This window comes from Ochotona princeps, chromosome 1 (assembly GCF_030435755.1).
Source record: "Ochotona princeps isolate mOchPri1 chromosome 1, mOchPri1.hap1, whole genome shotgun sequence".
Taxonomy (NCBI): domain Eukaryota; kingdom Metazoa; phylum Chordata; class Mammalia; order Lagomorpha; family Ochotonidae; genus Ochotona; species Ochotona princeps.
In genome coordinates this window covers 28,479,830-28,495,749 of record NC_080832.1, presented here as the reverse complement: position 1 = coordinate 28,495,749, position 15,920 = coordinate 28,479,830, and the positions used below count along the sequence as shown (strand labels likewise).

The following is a 15,920-nucleotide window of genomic DNA, read 5'->3' as shown; positions in this document are numbered from 1 at the left end:
CGTTCGGGCTGCAGGATCCTGGAGCGGAGTCTTTGGAAAGCTCGGCAGACAGGGGTAGCAGCAGCCTGCCAAGTGTCCTTTGTCACTTGCAAGTTAAACGACTTATTCTGTATTAAAAAAGGACCTGGCCAAACACTCCGACAAAACACTTGTTGCCAATCCACTACTCCCCTAGTCCCCAAGTCTAGCACCTCTGAACTCTACCTCAAATCCAATCCCAAATGCGGGAATAGCCCCGACCCCGGGGTCACCCCCGCGAAGGTGGCTCTAGAGCGCCCGGGGCGCTGGAGCACTCCCAGCAGGGGACGACTTCCTTTGCGTCCGCCACGGAGGAAGGGAGGCGAGGTCCGTGGGACTTGGCACGGGCCCGGGAGCGGGTTTGTGCAGCCAAAGGCGCCTCCGCCGCGGCCCCGGGGCGCCCCTCCCCGGCCCGGGCTCTCCGCCCGCGCGCCGCCCGAGGCCTCCCCGCGCGCCAGGCACAGCGCGGCGAATGGGAGCGGCGGCGCGGCCGGCCCCGTGGCCCCGCGGGCTGCAGCCTGGGCGACCGCGGAGGCGGCGGGCAGGGCGCGTGCGCACTGCAGGGGCGCCAGATTTGGCGGGAGGGGGAGTGTCCAAAGCCCTTTGTTTGATGGCATCTCTGTTTACAGAGTTTACACTTTAATATCAACCTGTTTCCTCCTCCTCCTTCTCCTCCGCCTCCTCCTCCTTCTCCTCCTCCTCTTTCTCCTGAGAAACTTCGCCCCGGCCGTGCTGAGTGCCGCTGCGCAGCCGGGGAGGGACGCAGGCAAGGCGGCGGGCAGCGGGAGGCGGCAACCCCGTGCGGTCCCCTCGCGTCTCTCAGAGGAGCCCGGCTCCCGCCGCGCCATGGCCCGGAGACCCCGGCACAGGTAACGGGGAGCCCCCGAGGGCGGCCAAGAGCTGCGGCGCGCGGGGCGCTTGGCGCCCCAGAGCAGGTGGGAATTGCTTCTTGGCTCCTCTGCGTGGTTGTCAGATCCCGCGCCAACCTAGAGCACCTACTTTGGCTTACGAGCCGCTCTAGGGACTAATGAATCGAAGAGGCTGTGCGGGAAATGGATCAGGACTTTGGGAATAAAGCACGCGCCACAGTTCCTTGTGCAAGTTGCACGGGGATACGTTTCTCTTGGGGGTGGGTGGGGAGCGGGGATGGGAAAGTAACAGGTTCCAGCCGGGTGTAGAGAGGTGCCAACCAGCCAGCCCTGGAGAACCCAGTGGGTGCCCGGCTGGATGCCACGGGCATGAGCCGGGGGTTACAGCCTAATTGCTGGATGCATTGAGATGTACTTGGGGACTCGGAAGTGCAGGGCATATGGCAGATGTGGGAAATGCTGGATCGTTTATAGCTGCAGGTAGTTCATTTAAATTTCATTCATTTTTTATGGAGGCCAGGGAAGAGCGTCAGCTGACAAGCGGTTGCAAAGGAGGATTTCGGGCGAGAACTGGGGTCTGTCTCCTCGTTTGCAAACTGTTGAATAATACCTTGGAAGGCTCCAGGCGTTATTCGTGGGGGAGATGTTTGTTGCTATGACAAACTCTGCCCGAGCACCCACGCGCCAGCACTGCACATGTCCCCGCGTCGGGCAGATGAAAACTCAGCACGCTTTGGCCCAGGAGGAAACTATTCTTACGAACTGTCACTTGCTGGCTCCAGCTGCCATGGGCCTCTTCATTTCCCTGGCTGGACGTGCCAGGGTTCCATAGGAGCCCACTGCTGCTGGGGCTTGCCCCAGGGCAATCGTGGTCACCACGAAACCGACAGCACCCCAAGGCCGCTGCACCCCAAGGGCGCTGCCGCGCAACCGACGCAATGCCAGCGGGCACTTCCCGGGGCTGGCGGTCCCTGCGCGGCGCGCACACGTGGACGCAGTCGCCCTGCTCCGGCCACCTGAGGCCCTCGGTACCGAGACTGGGCGGCTCCACGGACTCTATGCGGGTGGGCAGAAATCGGTAGAGGCAAAGCAAACCCACGCCACTCGCTCTTCCTAGCCTCATATCGTTCTTGTTTGCTCATGAGGTGCTGGGAAGTTGCAGCGAGCGTGGGCGTGGGCTCTGCAGGAGCGCCTGGGCCACGCTGGAGGGGTGCAGTGCCCAGGCGTGGCCAGGCACCGGGTGGGGGTGAGAAATAGGTGGCTGGGGACATGGAGATGGGGGGCGGCAGGTGGAGCTATCTCCAGGGACTGGGTTTCACCTTTCGCCTTTGGGACTTAGCCAGGCAGCAGCTCCAGCCACCTGCTCGGGCAGGAGGCGGGCGTGGTGGCACTGGGTAGGGTCACTGGGAGGAGGCGCCGCGGGGGGCCGGGCTCCTGCCCCAAGGTCCCGGCTGTCCCCAGCGGGGCGGGGCTGCGCAGCAGGTTCCATGCCTCTCCCAGGTAGCCCAGAGGGGAGGCGGCCTGGAGGGGCGGGAGCATTGAACCTGCCACAGGGGAAGAGAAACCCGGCTGTGGGCTCCGAGCCGTTTCTTGCAGGGCGAGCATCGACTCTGCCGGGATTATTAACCAGGTCAGCGAAATGAGTCTGAACCCCATTTCTAGAATCACGGTGGCGGCCACAAGGCACTTCCTCCCGTCCCCTCCCTCTTCCCAACTCGACTCCCTCCCACCCCCAACACCTCTTTTCTTTTTCGTTTCTTTGCACGGTTTGTTTCCTGGACAGAACGTAGTATTCATAGTTGTAGTCCTGTAACCACACCGGGGCTGGCAGGTGGGGGAGTGGACTGCCTGCCTGGAGCCTCTGAAAGCCCTCTGACTGTTCCCGCGGAGATCTTGTCAGTGCAGATAAGGGAAAAGTTATTTCAGACCCTTAGTAGAAATTAATCATGCTACTGGGGCAACAGAGACCGTGTCAAGCCAGCAACTCGCCTGCAGAGCTCCAAGTGGGCAGCCGGCTATTGGGCGACTGGGAGCCTGGATTTGCCCTACGGTCCCCCACCCCGGGGGTGGGGAATGGCTTCAGGCCCGCAGAAGTCACACCCCACGTTCTTCCCCGCCACCTTGGTTTTGCACAGCTCAGCCTCTGTGCTTGGTCGGCCAGAGCCCCCACCCCCACTCCGAAGACGTGTGGAAGCATCATTTCCGAGAGCTGGAAAGTACCTTAGAAATAGGACCCTAGCCCTGCTGCATAGGCGAGGAACTGAGGCCTTGAGAGACAGTAGAGGAAGTGATTCGTCCAAGTCACTAGGCAAGGTGGAGGCTGAACTAGAGCCGGAGGGCCCTTGGGCCTTCAGAACCAGGTCCTGAGGGATTCCTGTTTACCCTCCACTGTCCTGGACCGCCCCCTGTGGGCGGCTGCCCGTACTGCTTGTGCCTAGGTTGCTAAGCTCAGTTTGGCTTATGGGGTTTCTTCTGATCCAAAGTGAATTTGACTTCAGTCTCTGACTGCCCAGTTCCTGGTTTAGAACAATGTGGTGGGATCGCTTTTTGTGTTTGTGTGGTTTACTGTGTTCATGTTAAAGAAAAACTCGTAATTACTATTGGGCACAACTTGTTCAGTGCTTCTTGTTCAAGGTATGAAACAACAGTAGGCTCCTGTTTCACAGGATTGTCCCTATTTAAAAAAAATTATTTCATATTGTAACCATAGTTTAGTGAGACGTGATTTTTTTTAAGATGGTGCTAGTATTGAAATTTGTTTCACAATGCAGCCTGGACCATCAGATGTTGCCCTTTTAGGCTAGAAGCTATACAGTCGGAGTGCTGGGTAGGCATTTTGGCTGAACCTGTAGGGGTTGGCAGCATACACTTGTTGGCTAGTTTGGGGAGACAAAACTTCATATAAATATATGTCTCCTTTTAAAAAATAACAAATTACATATTAATTTTCATCGATGCTATTACTTTCTATCAATGCTCTTATTGGTCTCATTCTGATGGAGTTGTCAATATTACAAGAATTTTCAGTTAATTTTCTAAGATGGTGTGGTTTTCTCCTACCCTAAGAGAAAGTCTAACTGAAGCTAAACTAAGATGACGCCCATCTGCTTAGTAGATGAGCAGTAAACACCGAGCCTGGAGTTGCTTCAAAAGTCATCAAAAGTCTTCATCTTAGTCAACAAGGCAAAAGAAAAAGCTCTTCTGGAGACAGTACTGGGTTCTTTGTAAATGCATCGATTTCTTCAGGACGGGGAATCCCTCCGTTCTGAATGAGGCTCATTTTCAGATGTTTCGAACACCATTCAGTCAGAGGCAGAAAAAAGCAAAAGTGTGAGTGAGGTTCTGACTGTCCGAGGGCCCACATTGTTCCTCTCGCTGCCCTGGAGAGGGGGCACCGTAAACAGAAGGCTAGAGATTGGTCAGCCAGGCCCAGAGGTTTGCAAATTGGATATTCGTGTTATTTGCAAGATAGTTTGCTCTCTTGTTGGTCTTGTCTTGCCTTGTGTTAAAAAACCCTTTCTCTTTGATTCTCCCAATCTTCTGCTCTTTTATTTGGGGATGACTGTAGCTATGTAAGTGGGTGCATTGCTTCTCAGATTTTTTTTTCTGTTACTAGAATGACGGCCCTGTTGGAATAACATAATTGAGTTGTTTATGGTGTTGGAAAAATGCTATTTAAACGAGATGGCATGTGCCTAAGATTTTGAGTGTGTACTTATAGAAAGGACGCAGGCGCTTGTTCCTGTTCTTGTCCTCAGCATTAAGGTTTCCTGAAGCCGTCCTTGGCTGGAAGGTTGCCAGATGTGTCACTTGCCACTGGTGGAACAGTGAGAGCAGGTTGGAACATGCAGAGGCATTGGCAAGGGCCAGATCCTTCACTGTCTCTGTGGAGACCGACAACAGCAGCAGTGGTTTCTGATGCTAGAGCAACAGAGTGGGACACAACATCGTGGGGCGGGTATTCAGAGTTGTGTCTCCGTAAGCTTTGCAAGGAGTATTGAGGGGAGAAGGTCTGTAAGCCAATCGCGTATGCCCTCTGGTCTCAGCCCTTTCCCGCCCCCTTTCTTATTTCTGCAGCATTTACAGTAGTGACGAGGATGACGAGGAAATTGAAATGTGTGACCATGACTATGATGGGCTGCTTCCCAAGTCTGGAAAACGTCACTTGGGGAAAACTAGATGGACCAGGGAAGAGGTAACGAATCACCTTGTCAAAACATGGGGAGAAGGCGGTGTGTAGCATTGATGGAAAACAAGATTTCCGCTAAGTTACAGATGCTCCTCAGCAGGTGCTTTGAGGACCTGGACTAGCTTCCTGTGAAGCAGGACCCTCTCACCACTCCTCCAGTCACCCTCTGGATTGTCCATTCTCACACTCTTGGTAGTCCTTCAAATGTCCTCCTCCCACTTCATGCCTCCTCTATGCTTCTGCCTGCCTGCCTACTTCTCCTTTAGTCCCTCTAGTTCTTACTGCTTCTGGTTTACCCCTGAAGATGCCCCCTCACTGGTGAAGCCAGGTTGGATATCTTCGCCTGTGGTCCCATGCTGTTGGGTACATGTTGGCTTACCATTGCTGTGACCTCTCTGCCTCTCCTTTACACTGCAAGGGCCAAGCGTCTTTCATCTTTGTGTTCCCTGACGCCAAAATTCCTTGACACAAAGTAGACTATCGATCCGTGTTCTGTTATTGAATTGCGAAGTCCCAAAACAAAGCGAACAAGTGAAGAAAGCAAGACATTCGAAAGTTTTCTTGGTATAATGTTTTCCTTTAACATTCTTCATGTATTTCACAGAGCATCTGGTAATGGATAGAGTTGTATCTGCCTTCCAATTTTTCTGCTTAACAAGCTTATCAAAAGCTTGATCTTTTGATCTGGTCAGAAACCTAATTATTATTTTTTTTAACTAAATTTATTCATCAATTACATTGTGTTGTAATTACATAGAATCTGGGATTCTCCCCCTACCCTCCCCCCATGGTGGGTTCCTCCACCTTGTTGCATAACCGTAGTTCAAGCAGAAACCTAATTATTAACACATGACAAAAGGTTTCACCTTTAATGCTATCAAAACATTTGCAACTAGTTGTAGAGGATTTCTCCTTGCAATAAATGTTACTCTTTCTTCTGGTACATTATACTTTACTTTGTTGAAATAAGAATCCTTCCAGGCAGGCCAGGAGGATTCCCCGAGAGTCTCATAGGAACAGTATATTTGACCTGTTGAGGTGCACTTGAGTGGTCCTGAGGGATCTGGAAGTTGTTTCATTAGCCCTGGTGTCCTAATGCCTCAGTCATTGTTGGCCCAGGGACTTGCATTGTGTGTGAATGTTACTTTTGTAGAAACATGAGCAGGAAGACACTTAGGCACTTGTGAACTGGTAGGACCGTGAACAATATGTGGGCTGGAAGAACCTATTGCCCACCAATTTTCAGTGTCTTTTGTGCGCTAATAGGTTTGGCCATATTTGACTTGCAAATACATTTATGTAAAACTGAAATATTTTCAGTCACTATATGTACTTTTAAGTCTCATTAAGAAAGAAGATCTTCCATTTTGCTATAAAGGAGGTTGAGCTCGGTGTCAGCGATGTATTTCTTCCTTAAGATGCTCTGTATTGCCATAGGTAGATGTCTCCTGAATCTAAAACCAGACTGCACTTTTCTTTTACAAAGTGTGAATCTTAGCAGTTACCATATATTAAACAATGTACATCAAGCATTGTGCTAAATGTTTTCAATAATATCATGTGATTCCCAAGTAGCCATCTTGATATCAGCATTCCCATTTTATAGATGACAATAGCACATTCCAGAAAGTTAAAGCAACCTGCCCAAACTTGCACAGCTAATCAGATGAAATCCGGTGAGTTTAGGGTGCTATAGCCATAGACTTACACAATTAATCAACAACTGAGTTGAGGTGCAAACTCTCGCCTGATTCTAAATTATTCAGTGCTCTCCATCATTGTATTACATCATATCTGCTCTATTTGGACACTCTTGAGAGGCTTTTTTTTGTGGAGTGAATTGTTGGATTGGTTCCTTTATTGACTGTATTGAACAGAGTTATTTAGTAAATGACTGATACCCTAGGATTACCTTTAAATATCTTAGGATGAAAAACTAAAGAAGCTGGTGGAACAGAATGGAACAGATGACTGGAAAGTTATTGCCAATTATCTCCCGGTAAGTTAGTGATCTTTTTTTTATCTTTATAAAATTGAAGTTCTTTCAAAGACTTAGATAAAATATCCTAAGAAGGGTTCTTAAGATGTTACACATAGTATAAGAAGTTGAGAATGAGACGCACCATTTATAATTTTTTTATTATACTGCATGTGATTGGAGTTTTAAAATAGACTATTAAAGGGTTTTTGACAACAATTGCATCTTACACTTTTATTAGGATAGTTTAGCATTTTGATGGAAGGTGTTTAACACTGATAATGCCCCCATGTTGACCTCTTTTGAATTCCCTGCTTTCATCAGTAGCCATATTTTGGGCATCCAGGGTTGAAATTTTAGAGCCCTTTTTGACTTATTTCTGTCTCCTGTCCCCCACTCCAGGCAGCTGCTAAGCACCCTATCCTTCCTAGGCGGGCCGTCTCTTCCCTTCCCTCTCAGGGTTTGCCTTGGCTAGGTCTCCACCCTCTCTCGCATCTGGGCTATTCCAAGGGCTTCCTAAGCAGCTTCCTACTTCTGGCATCTCACTTTAACATCTGTGTGGAGCACGTGTGGCTGGTGGAGCTTTCTGAAATGCAGAGCAATAGCAGTGGGGACTTCGAAACTCACAAATCAACTTCTTCAGCTTGATGCTGGGAGCCTTCCTTTGCTGCCCCCAGCTTGAAGCTCCAATTCTCTTTCCTATTTCCTCTGCAGGAGCAGCTTGGGCTACATTCATTTCTGCTTTGCCTCCTCTAGGCTTTTGTTCTTGGCCATCCCACTTTCTAGAATGTTCTCTCTTTGCTTCACCAGTTGAAGTTCTATCCATCCTTTTAAGTCCCCTGTTTTTTTTTAGCTGTCATGTAAGGAAACAACTTCTCCAAAAGTGATCTCCTGTTCTCACAGTATTATTTTGCATTGGTCTCTTCTTGCATGTAAATCAAGTGTAACCTTCAGTTAGGGTTAATGGTATATTTATCTTTTTCTTCTTATAAGATGTCAAGCCTCTCTCGAGTAGCCTATATCTTTTATTCACCTCTATTCCTTCTACAGTACAAATATTTATGGTCCTAAATTGGAGAATATGTCTTAGTTTGAACAGGAGGCAACCATTAGTCATTTAGAGTGGTGAGTTTCCATAAAAACCTGGCCATATGGAATCCCTAACAATCTCTCTGGCCAAGTAAATACTTCCGTGTGCAACAGTCTGAGGTGAAGGTGAAGGAACGTGGACAAGCCTGTGCGCACTATGGTGTTCCTTGAGATCATGTGGCAGGACTGTCCCACAGGAAGCAAGGCTACTGGTTCTAGATGCAACGTTGATGCAGTTTAAGCATCTTGTTCTCCAGCCTCAACAAAAGGAGGGGCGGCTGGGTCCTCCACACATGCCCTGGAGTGGTTTTTGCTGTTTTCATTGTGTATCGCCTGTGTGTGAGTCAGATTACAGCAAAGTCGTCTTCAGGTGCTTGTCACATCCTGTCTTTATGACAGCGCGTCCTTTGTTTCTCTAGAATCGAACAGATGTGCAGTGCCAACACCGATGGCAGAAAGTACTAAATCCTGAGCTCATCAAGGGCCCTTGGACCAAAGAAGAAGACCAGAGAGTAAGTGTCTTCTTCCTTGGTGTGTGAGCCGCCATGAACAGTATTTCTATAAACTCTTCCTTGAATATTTGCCAGCTTGAAGCAGCAGGTAAAGTATACAAGAGGAAGTGAGGGGGCTCTGTTTCCTTATTTGCAGTGAATGAAAGCAGATTTTTAGAATTTTTCTAAAGATCTTTTATAAGAGTGAAGAATGATGATCCTTACTCATTACCTAACATTAAAACCTAGGTTATTTTTGTGTGTTTATCTGAAGGTGATAGAGCTTGTACAGAAATACGGTCCGAAACGTTGGTCGGTAATTGCCAAGCACTTAAAAGGGAGAATTGGAAAACAATGTAGGGAGAGGTGGCATAACCACTTGAATCCAGAAGTTAAGAAAACCTCCTGGACAGAAGAGGAAGACAGAATTATTTACCAGGCACACAAGAGACTGGGGAACAGATGGGCAGAAATCGCAAAGCTACTGCCTGGACGGTAATAACATGTCAAAAAATCTATTGATTGGGAAGAATGAGGGAGTGGGTATTGCACATTCCTGTCTTACATGTATGCTGAATCAGTTACATTCTGTTACTGTGTCTCCTTAGATCAACCAGATGCATAATTTTTAGTATTGGAAAAGATCTTAAGATTGTTACCTGTTTCAGGTTTTCTGGGATCTGCCCCACACTCAGCCCTGGGCCAAGTCATTGAGGTTGACTTAGCCTCAGTGTCCCCTATTTGCAAAATGAATAGCAATCTAATTAAAATTCAAGTGAAATGAATGTCAGAGTGCTTTGTAAACCACGAAGCCACAAGCACATTGTTTGTCCCCTGTCTGGCTTCTACCAGCTGGACACGTGGCCCGCCACCATTTTGGGAACTCAGCTACTGTTTTCCTAATACCTGTGTTCATTTCATTATACCACGTGGCTTACTTTTTCCCCCCTTTTGGGTAGAGAAGTGATATATTTTTGGAATTGTCATACCGATTCCAGGTTTTTAAATAATGTCGTATAGGGTTTTCTTTTTAATGAGCAAGGCAATGGGAGATAGCCATGGAATTTGTATCCCTGTTTGTCTACTTAAGCAGCATGTAAATGACTTCCCATATGGATGATATTTTCTTTGTTTTTTACTACAAAGCTTCCATTAAAAATAGTGCAAAATATCAATGATATTTCTGTTCTTCAGCTTCTTAATCCAAAATTGAAGGTGATTGCAAAGACAGTTTATGTTGTATTTTCTTGTGATATCTGAAGCATTTTATCCCTGATGGTTCAGTGGACAGCCTAGAAAGTTTGAGAGGCTGGCTAAAGGGAACCTTTTCTCCCATGCAGTCTCAGAGGACATTTGTTGATTCTCCTTAAAAATTAAAGGGGTGATTGAACTTCCTCTTTCTGTGGCATGCATTCCCCCACCCCCATGGAAATAGTAAAAAGGAGGCTTACCAACGGTTTTTTTTTTTAATTGAGAAACTTTTCCTGAGAATGGAAGACTTTAGTAAAAATACTTTGCAGTTTTGAAAATATGTTGGGGGTTGCCGTCTTTCCCTTGGGGATTCCATTTTCCATTCTCTCCTCTCTCTGATTGTAAAAACATTTACAGAGGTTCTCAGTCAGCATTTTTATATCCAGAATTTCTCACGAGTGCATTGAAAGCCGAAGTATGAACATTGAGGCGGCAGTATCGCCATTTACCAGGCTTTTCCAGGTCCCCATGATGGAGCGTAGATGCACCCAGGCCAGAGAGGAGTTTGCTAGGATAGCTGGAGCTTTAAACATAAGGTCAGAATCAACATGAGGAGCCACGGCATTGAAACACTCTTAGAAAGCTACCCACTTCCCAGATCATGTAAGTAACAGGTTTCTGTAGATTTTAACCAAGGCAACAAGGAAAGTGTGGCCTTGGGAGGTAGAAAAGACTAAGACAACGGAGAAGGGAAAAGAACTGTTAGGAGACCCAAAGAAAAGATCTCTGTTAGAAACAGTTTTCTGTCACTTCACTGTAAGCTGAAGTAAAGTTTTTTTTGCTGTTTGTACAAGTTGGATGTGATGTATTTCTGTGCAGAACTGATAACGCTATCAAGAACCACTGGAATTCTACAATGCGTCGGAAGGTCGAACAGGAAGGTTATCTGCAGGAGTCTTCCAAAGCCAGCCAGCCAACAGTGGCCACGAGTTTCCAGAAGAGCAGTCACTTGATGGGCTTTGCTCACACTCCACCTTCCGCGCAGCTCCCTCCAGCGGGCCAGCCCTCAGTGAACAGTGACTATTCCTATTACCACATTTCTGAAGCACAAAACGTAAGCTACTCCTGAGAACTGAATGAGACCAAGCTGGGTATTTCTGCGCCAGGTGATAATAACACCTGGTGCTTGTACACTACTCAGGGAGCTTTCATGGTTATTATCATGATTGCCCTTCACTTTGAAGTGCGTGGGAGTAGGTGTTGTTATCCCTGACTGATGTGTCTAGAGAAGGGTAAGGTCACGGGTTTGTCCACGGTTACACAGGGAAGTACCATTGAGTAGAATGCAAATTGTCCAGTTCTAACTTGCTGCCTCCAATCTGACTGGAAGTTAGCTTTGGGGCCTCAAATTGCTTAAAGTTGTACTACGGAAGAAGGGGCGGGGAATAGAGAGACAATTTGGCATGCACTATCTTTGTTCAAACATGAAAAGTAAATTTAATATTCTACTTAAAGGAGAGATGGTTTGGGCACTGAAATTCAGTGGATAGCTTTATGTTCATTTCCAGCTTTGACCTGGCAGAAATGTCTTCATTGATTCATTCAGTTGTTCACTTTCTTACTCTGAGTTGGGAACAGAATTCTGTGCTGTTGATTCTCTGCGAATTCTCAGTGCTTTCTTCTCTCGTTTCTAGATAGTCCTATTTAGAGAAAAGCAATTCATAATGAGAAGAAAAGCCAAGTAAAGAAAAAAGTATCCAGCAAATGTTAATCTTAGAATTAGCAATATGAATGATGAACCTTATCCAAGGACACAGATCAGATGAAAATCCTATGCAAAATGTATTCATAAACAGTTTTTACTCCTCTCTACCTGTTTCAAGCATTTGTCTACAAGCTTTCCAGAAATGTCTCAGGTGAATTAATTCTCAGAAGAAGTTCCATGCTTCTTATTAAACCTCAGTTATTCCAAGTAACAAACTTTATTGACGAACTTCCAATGCCATCAGTTTTTCCTGTGCAACTTGTTGCATACTTCTCGAATGTGTTTTGCATTGTTATAGTGTGTTATTCTCCAATCAAGGGATCCTCTCTGCCAGGGTTGCTGAGCATTGTGAATGTCTAGCATGATTTTGCTGTAACTGTGTAGCTGTTTATAAAGACCTGGCGAAGTTTTAAATCAGAGGTTTTTTTTTTTTTCTTAATTGTTACATGAATTTTTGAAAGTCCTTTTTTCCCCCAGTCCCAGAATACCCCCATCTGCCCCTCCCTGTCTTGCCCTACCCCTGGAAGCACATGCAAGCAGGAATGACCCACCCTGTGTTCCGCCTCTCCCCTCTAGGTGCCCAGTCCTGTTCCGTATCCTGTAGCGTTACATGTAAATATCGTCAATGTCCCCCAGCCAGCCGCTGCAGCCATTCAGGTAAGAACGTCTCCCAGAGAAACTCAGAAGTCCCTCAGGTCTCCACTCTTCAAAGAGATCTGCTTCCTTCTGCTTGTACACTTGTGCTTGCTCAACTGGGATAGAGAAAAGCTGTGAGGGAGTGCCTCTGACTAATGGTTGGGCAGAACGTTGGAATGCTTGCATCCTACGTCGTAGTGCCTGGGTTTGATACCCAGCCCATGGACAGGTTCTGGCTTCTGGCTGCTGTTGAACGTGGGAGGCTACAGTGATCATTCAACTCATTGAGTTCCTGCCAACATTATAGGTCCGTCACTGGGCTCCCGGCTCTCAGTACAGGCCCAGCCCAGTCCCGGTTGTTGCAGGTGTCAGGAGAGTAGAGTAGCAGATAGGATTGTGCTGTTTCTCTCTCTCTCTCTCTGTCCCCCAAGATATAAATTTTAAAAAAGAAAGAAGGAAGGAAAATGGAGTAGTGGAGAAGAAGGCAGAGTTCTGGCCAGCAATCTACCAGACTTAGCTTCTAGAATGAGTTTACTTGAAAGTTTCTGATTCTTTGATAGCGTAAGTTCAGCAACTCAAAGTCAGTATCTAGTCCACCCTCATAATTCCTAACTCTTCCTGAAGTCTGAAATAAAAGGCATTAGGATATCAATAATGAAACATGGTTGGCATTGGTTTCACACTGAGGGCCATGGGTGCTTGGTGACGACTGACCATACAATCAGACTTTTGTCCTTGCCCCTCAACCTGTAATTTCAGAGACACTATAATGATGAAGACCCCGAGAAAGAGAAGCGAATAAAGGAATTGGAGTTGCTCCTCATGTCAACTGAGAATGAGCTCAAAGGACAGCAGGCGCTACCAGTGAGTATCACCATGTGCTCGGAGGGACGGATAGCATCTTCACACCCCAGTGCTCCTCTGTGTCCTCCTTCTACTCTAGTAAATCCTGTCCTGCCCAAGGTGCTGCCCATTCCTTTACAGTGTTTACACGTAAGAAGTTGCTGGGACGGGGAGAAGCCCAGCATAATGGCACGGTGGCCACCACCTGCAGTGCCAGCAATGCCCTGTCAGAGCACAGGCTCTCTGATCCAGCCCCCTGCTGATGTACCTGGGAAAGCAATGGGGAGGATGGCCTGAGAATTTAGATTTATTTGGCAGAACCAGATGGAGTCCTGACTCCTGGATTAGGCCAAGACCAGCCTTGGCCATTGTGACCATTTAAGAAGTGAAATCAGCAGATGGAAAAATCTCTCTTTTTTTTTAATTCTATGCCACTGTCTTTCAAATAAATACATACATCTTTTAAAAAGAAATCACAAGAATAAAATACATTTGGCATTAGAACATATATTGACCAAACTGCAAATAGTACTTTTTTTCCCCTCTAATTGCAATAGAAACACAATATTCACTTGTGATTGTCATTATCATTAAATTTCTCCAGGCATTTCCACAGCTAACAAAGATAAAAGGAAGGAAAATATGCATTCTCAAGAAGTCTCTGTGGCTCCGTGGAGCTGATGCAATTGTTTTTCTTTATTATTACCTTAACCTATATTTTTACATATTGTCATTTCAGGCATGAGTTGATACATGCTCGGCACACACAGTCGTGCATTTAGCTTCTCCCTTGTTCACATGCATGAAAGCCCTGTGAGTGCCTGTCTGAGTTCTGGCATCCTTTCTAACTGCCTGGGCAGCAGACTGAGAAAGCCCCTCATACTTTGAAATCTACAGGAGAGAACGAGAGGAAATTGTGGAAAATGGAATTCGAAGATCACATTTTGTTTTTGTTTTTGGTGCCCCTGATCTAAACTTTTTAAATCCATAGGTACAAAGGGTCTTCCAGATATTCATAGAAAAATGCATATTATGGAAAAACTATGCCTCCATTTTGAAAATGTGGGGGCCTCAAAATGAGCTTATCTTTTAAATTCTAGTTTCTCTTAACATTTTTAAAAAAGATTTGTTTATTTTCAATGGAGAGTCAGATGTACAGAGAAGAGGAATGACAGAGAGGAAGGTCTTCCGTCCGCTAATTCACTCCCCAAGTGTCCACAATGGCTGGGCATGAGTTGATCCGAAGCCAGGAGCCTGGAGCCTCCCTTGGGGGTGCCACGCGGGTGCAGGGCCCCAAGGCCTTTGGGCCGTCCTCGACTGCCTTCCCAGGCCACAAGCGGGGAGCTGGATGAGAATCTGGGCCACCGGGATTAGAACAGAAGCCCGTATGGGATCCCTGTGCATGCAAGGCGAGAACTTTAGCCACTAGGCTAGCGTGCTGGTCAACCACTTTTTCACTTTGGTGTTTTGCAATTTGTTCTGTTGCACGCTCATGCCCTGTGGAGATTTCTGTTAATGCCCATCTGCTTTCCTAACCTCGTTGATTTGTTAGCACTGTACTGCATCGGTACCACCTGTAGCATCGGGAAGAAACAGATGCAATGAGAGTTGTGTACAGATCAAAGCAGCTCTAGAACCCTTAGGCCCTTTGTATTTTAGAATGCAAATAGAGCAAGTCTTCACTCCGAGCCATCATTTCTTGACCTCTTTCAATGACATTGAACAGACTTTTAGGCAGGCAGGATGAGAACTGTACTTCGTAATATAGTTCCATGATTTGAAAATTTCAGCAAAGTGATGACAAGACAAGCATGGAGGTGTGACCTGTGGCACTATTAGAAAGCAGGCTCTTGCCTTGATACAAAGGAAACATCTTGACAACTGTTTCGGAGGCATAAGTTTTGGATGGTGCAACTCCTTTTATCTTTCCTGCAACAGCATCTGATGCCTTGTGCAACATCATTGCTAAGTTCCTTCTCTCTTTCTGCTCCCCATTCTTTCTTATTTCCACACTCCCCTTTCCTCAGACACAGAACCACACGTGCAGCTACTCTGGGTGGCACAGCACCTCCATTGCCGACCACAGCAGACCGCACGGGGACAGTGCACCTGTTTCCTGTTTGGGAGAACACCACTCTACTCCTTCGCTGCCAGTGGATCCCAGCTCCCTACCTGAAGAAAGCGCCTCACCAGCGAGGTGCATGATCGTCCACCAGGGCACCATTCTGGACAATGTTAAGAACCTCTTAGAATTTGCAGAAACACTCCAGTTCATAGATTCTGTAAGTAGAGCGGTTCAAGCAAGTTACTACTTCTGGAAGGGGAATTAGGGAAAAAAAAAAAAACCTGTTTCTGAGCTCATCACCTTTTCTGTAGCAAATACAAGAATGTTGGCAGCACAGGTTCGTGTAAAAGTACAAGGTTGATTTTGTCCCAGTGAATCTGTTTTTGTTTATTTTTTTTTCCCAATGATTTGACTTCATAGGCTACACCGACAAATGGAAGTTTTTCCCACTTTTCCTCCACAGAGCCTGTGTTTTAAACTAGTGAACTTTATGAACATATAAAGGAAAACTTGGGTTGTGGAGTAGTGTCTGAGTTACTCTTAACTCTCAATTTTTTAAACTTATTTCCTCCAGCTTCTCCAGGATTTTACTTTGTTTCTGGATTGGACAGTAAGAATTATGTTTTACTCAGCACTTAAGGTGTTTTGGTGTGCTCAAAGTTCACTGCGTGTGTTATCCGTTCAGTGGTAGTGGTGCTTGACTCCAAAAAACACTGACTTTTGAAGACCAGTGTCTGTTTCAACTGAGCGCGACCACGCTCGTATCAGTTCAGCACCTCCTCAGCA

At 46.7% G+C, this 15,920-nt stretch overlaps 1 protein-coding gene across 3 annotated transcripts in view; it reads left to right on the top strand.

Moving 5' to 3' along the window:
- The first annotated feature begins 670 nt into the window (after nt 1-670).
- The window catches only part of MYB (MYB proto-oncogene, transcription factor), a 33,514-nt gene continuing 18,264 nt past the window's right edge, over nt 671-15,920 (top strand). The window contains exons 1-9 of one of the 3 annotated variants that reach the window (XM_058672483.1): nt 671-887; nt 4,965-5,082; nt 7,004-7,075; nt 8,563-8,655; nt 8,909-9,129; nt 10,705-10,939; nt 12,167-12,247; nt 12,986-13,090; nt 15,097-15,351. In XM_058672483.1, coding sequence (XP_058528466.1) covers nt 865-887; nt 4,965-5,082; nt 7,004-7,075; nt 8,563-8,655; nt 8,909-9,129; nt 10,705-10,939; nt 12,167-12,247; nt 12,986-13,090; nt 15,097-15,351 — 1,203 coding nt within the window. In that variant the 5' untranslated portion in view covers nt 671-864. The remainder of the gene's footprint in view (nt 888-4,964; nt 5,083-7,003; nt 7,076-8,562; nt 8,656-8,908; nt 9,130-10,704; nt 10,940-12,166; nt 12,248-12,985; nt 13,091-15,096; nt 15,352-15,920) is intronic. The other 2 variants (XM_058672437.1, XM_058672539.1) reach the window with 2 other exon arrangements.